We start from the raw sequence: 2,203 nt of genomic DNA, 5'->3' as shown, positions 1-2,203 counted from the left end.
TTAAAAATCTGTGTACAAAAAAAGGCAGATTCCAATTAGACTGTTTTTCTTCCATATATGCACAACATTTTATTGACGCTAATCTTACACCATACGCCCAGCGTGTTTTATCTTTTCCTGAATGATTGATTCTGTCTTTGCTTCAAAATCCTCTCAAGGCAGAAACTTCTTTTCCCTGTAAGCTGAAGTTTATTGATTGGAATAAAGAGAGTACAAATTATTTAACACATTAGCTAAAAGCTTTATCGTAAACTTTCTAGATTATCTTGAAAGTTAACGCTAGAGTTTAAATCGATAGTTTATGATAATGTTTAAATCTATTTCTAGATTTAAGATGCTAAAAACAAACCAGACATGTATTTAAACTAATATTTATTTTGCAAATCAATTAATCTGTTTGTTTTTTCAATTAATCGATTAATAATCACATAGCCACATATTCTTTTTTACGAAATTAAACCAGTTTAAACTCATGTGGAGTTCTGGATAGAGCATATTGACTTTTTAATATCTTAAAAGCAAAATGTTTCTATATTATTTTACAATCTTGGTATAATTCCTGCTCTAAGTTGGCCGCTCTGTCAGCTAAAGGCATATTTTACCGTCTCTATACTCCAGTTAACGATTAATCAATCGCTAAATTAGTTGACCATTATTTCAATAATCGATTAATCTGATAAATGGTTTTAGCCATCATTTAGACCTCACAAAATTTCTGTAAGCAATGCATAAAGCATTAATTATACATTCAGATAAGAAAGGTTGATACAAAAAAAGAGCAGTCTGTTGAAATATGGGTTTTTATTAGCTGTTAGGCAGCGAATCAAATAGAATAAATTAGCTTTTCATTGATATTCAGATTTATTGAGATGCACCTGTCTTCCTCAAGATGGTTGCTTAGACATCAGTGTCAGCATCACCTCAAAATAGGGTTTTTTTTTTCTCCCTTTAGAGATAAAGTGTGGACTGTCTCTTTAAAAGCAGGCTACCCATAATTCACTGGGCCTAAGAGGCTTGTGCCATGTTCAGAGCCAGCCTGTACCGGTTGTGTCGCTCGCCTGCACTGAGCCAGCCTAACAGCAGGCAGAGTGGGCAGACGGCGCGGAGCCGAGGGGGGAGCAGCCTCTCCTCAGGGGCAGCTATTCCCTCGACTGTCTGCAGCAGAAGCATTTCAATGAGGAGGCGCTGCAGCGTAGAGCGTTGAGGTGGGTTTCGTAGAGACGATGCTGCTCTGCTTCGGATCTGCTGAGTGATGTGCAGGCAGGAGGGAGCAGTCGGTCTCTGTAACCTCATCTGAAGGAGAAGGGGGGGTGGTAGTAGTGATAACTGGGGGCTGAAGAGTTTCTATTGGGTTTGGCAAGTTACAATCTGCTGCTGCTGATGTGACGCCACAAAAAACACAGCAGTAATCGAACATGATGCGTTGTGGCTTAAAGCTTTCATTAGAAAAAAAAAACGCACCATCAGTGAATATTAAGTGAAATTGTTCCAGTGCCTTAATAATTAATTGTTTTCCCGTCTGACGTTTCTTTCCTTTTCTTTTGACGGCAGAACCTGCAGGCCCCCTACCGCCGTCCAAGTCTCCGAGTCTCGCTCGGACACAGTCGGCTGTCATTTTCCTGAGCAAGCTGAGGAACCGCTCACTGCAAAGACAAAAGGTATGCCCACCTAGACGGGGCTGACACAGCACGCAGAAATATGTGACACAGACGTCTACCGAGGCTCATTCAGAAAGCGGTTCTTGTTCAGCGTGCGGTGTTCGACTCTTATGTCCGTATTTGTCCACAGGAAAAGCTGGCAACTCTGAAACGAGTTGCAAAGCCTGAGGACAGGATGGGAGATGTGGAAAACGTGAGTTTTATTCCTTTAATCAGCTCAGCTTTCAGTGATGAGTAAAGAGAAAATAACTTTTATTATTTGAATGATTCTCCACTCAGACTTCAGAGCTACTTGAGTCTCCTGAAGTCCATCCGGTTCCTGCTGCTCCTCTGGAGCCTGAAGTGATGACCAACAGTGAGCAGTGCTACTTCTGTGGGGAAATGGTGTACGTGGTGGAGCGCGTCAGCGCCGAGGGAAAGTTCTTCCATAGGAGCTGCTTCACCTGTCATAAGTGTGGCATCACACTCAGATTAGGAGGGTATGCCTTCGACAAGACTAGCGGTGAGCAGGGCTGAAAATCCCATTTCATTCTTTTTTTTTTTTT

At 41.4% G+C, this 2,203-nt stretch overlaps 1 protein-coding gene across 1 annotated transcript in view; it reads left to right on the top strand.

Moving 5' to 3' along the window:
• The window catches only part of LOC107103849 (protein-methionine sulfoxide oxidase mical1-like), a 38,809-nt gene that overhangs the window by 19,009 nt on the left and 17,597 nt on the right, over window positions 1-2,203 (top strand). Inside the window, exons 11-13 of the mRNA XM_015403686.1 lie at window positions 1,552-1,658; window positions 1,789-1,851; window positions 1,938-2,160. Of these exons, the coding sequence (XP_015259172.1) occupies window positions 1,552-1,658; window positions 1,789-1,851; window positions 1,938-2,160 (393 nt within the window). The remainder of the gene's footprint in view (window positions 1-1,551; window positions 1,659-1,788; window positions 1,852-1,937; window positions 2,161-2,203) is intronic.

This window comes from Cyprinodon variegatus, unplaced genomic scaffold (genome assembly GCF_000732505.1).
Source record: "Cyprinodon variegatus isolate N-32 unplaced genomic scaffold, C_variegatus-1.0 Scaffold1543, whole genome shotgun sequence".
NCBI lineage: Eukaryota > Metazoa > Chordata > Actinopteri > Cyprinodontiformes > Cyprinodontidae > Cyprinodon > Cyprinodon variegatus.
Note: the sequence above shows the minus strand (reverse complement) of the source record. Positions and strands in the feature narration are given on the sequence as shown.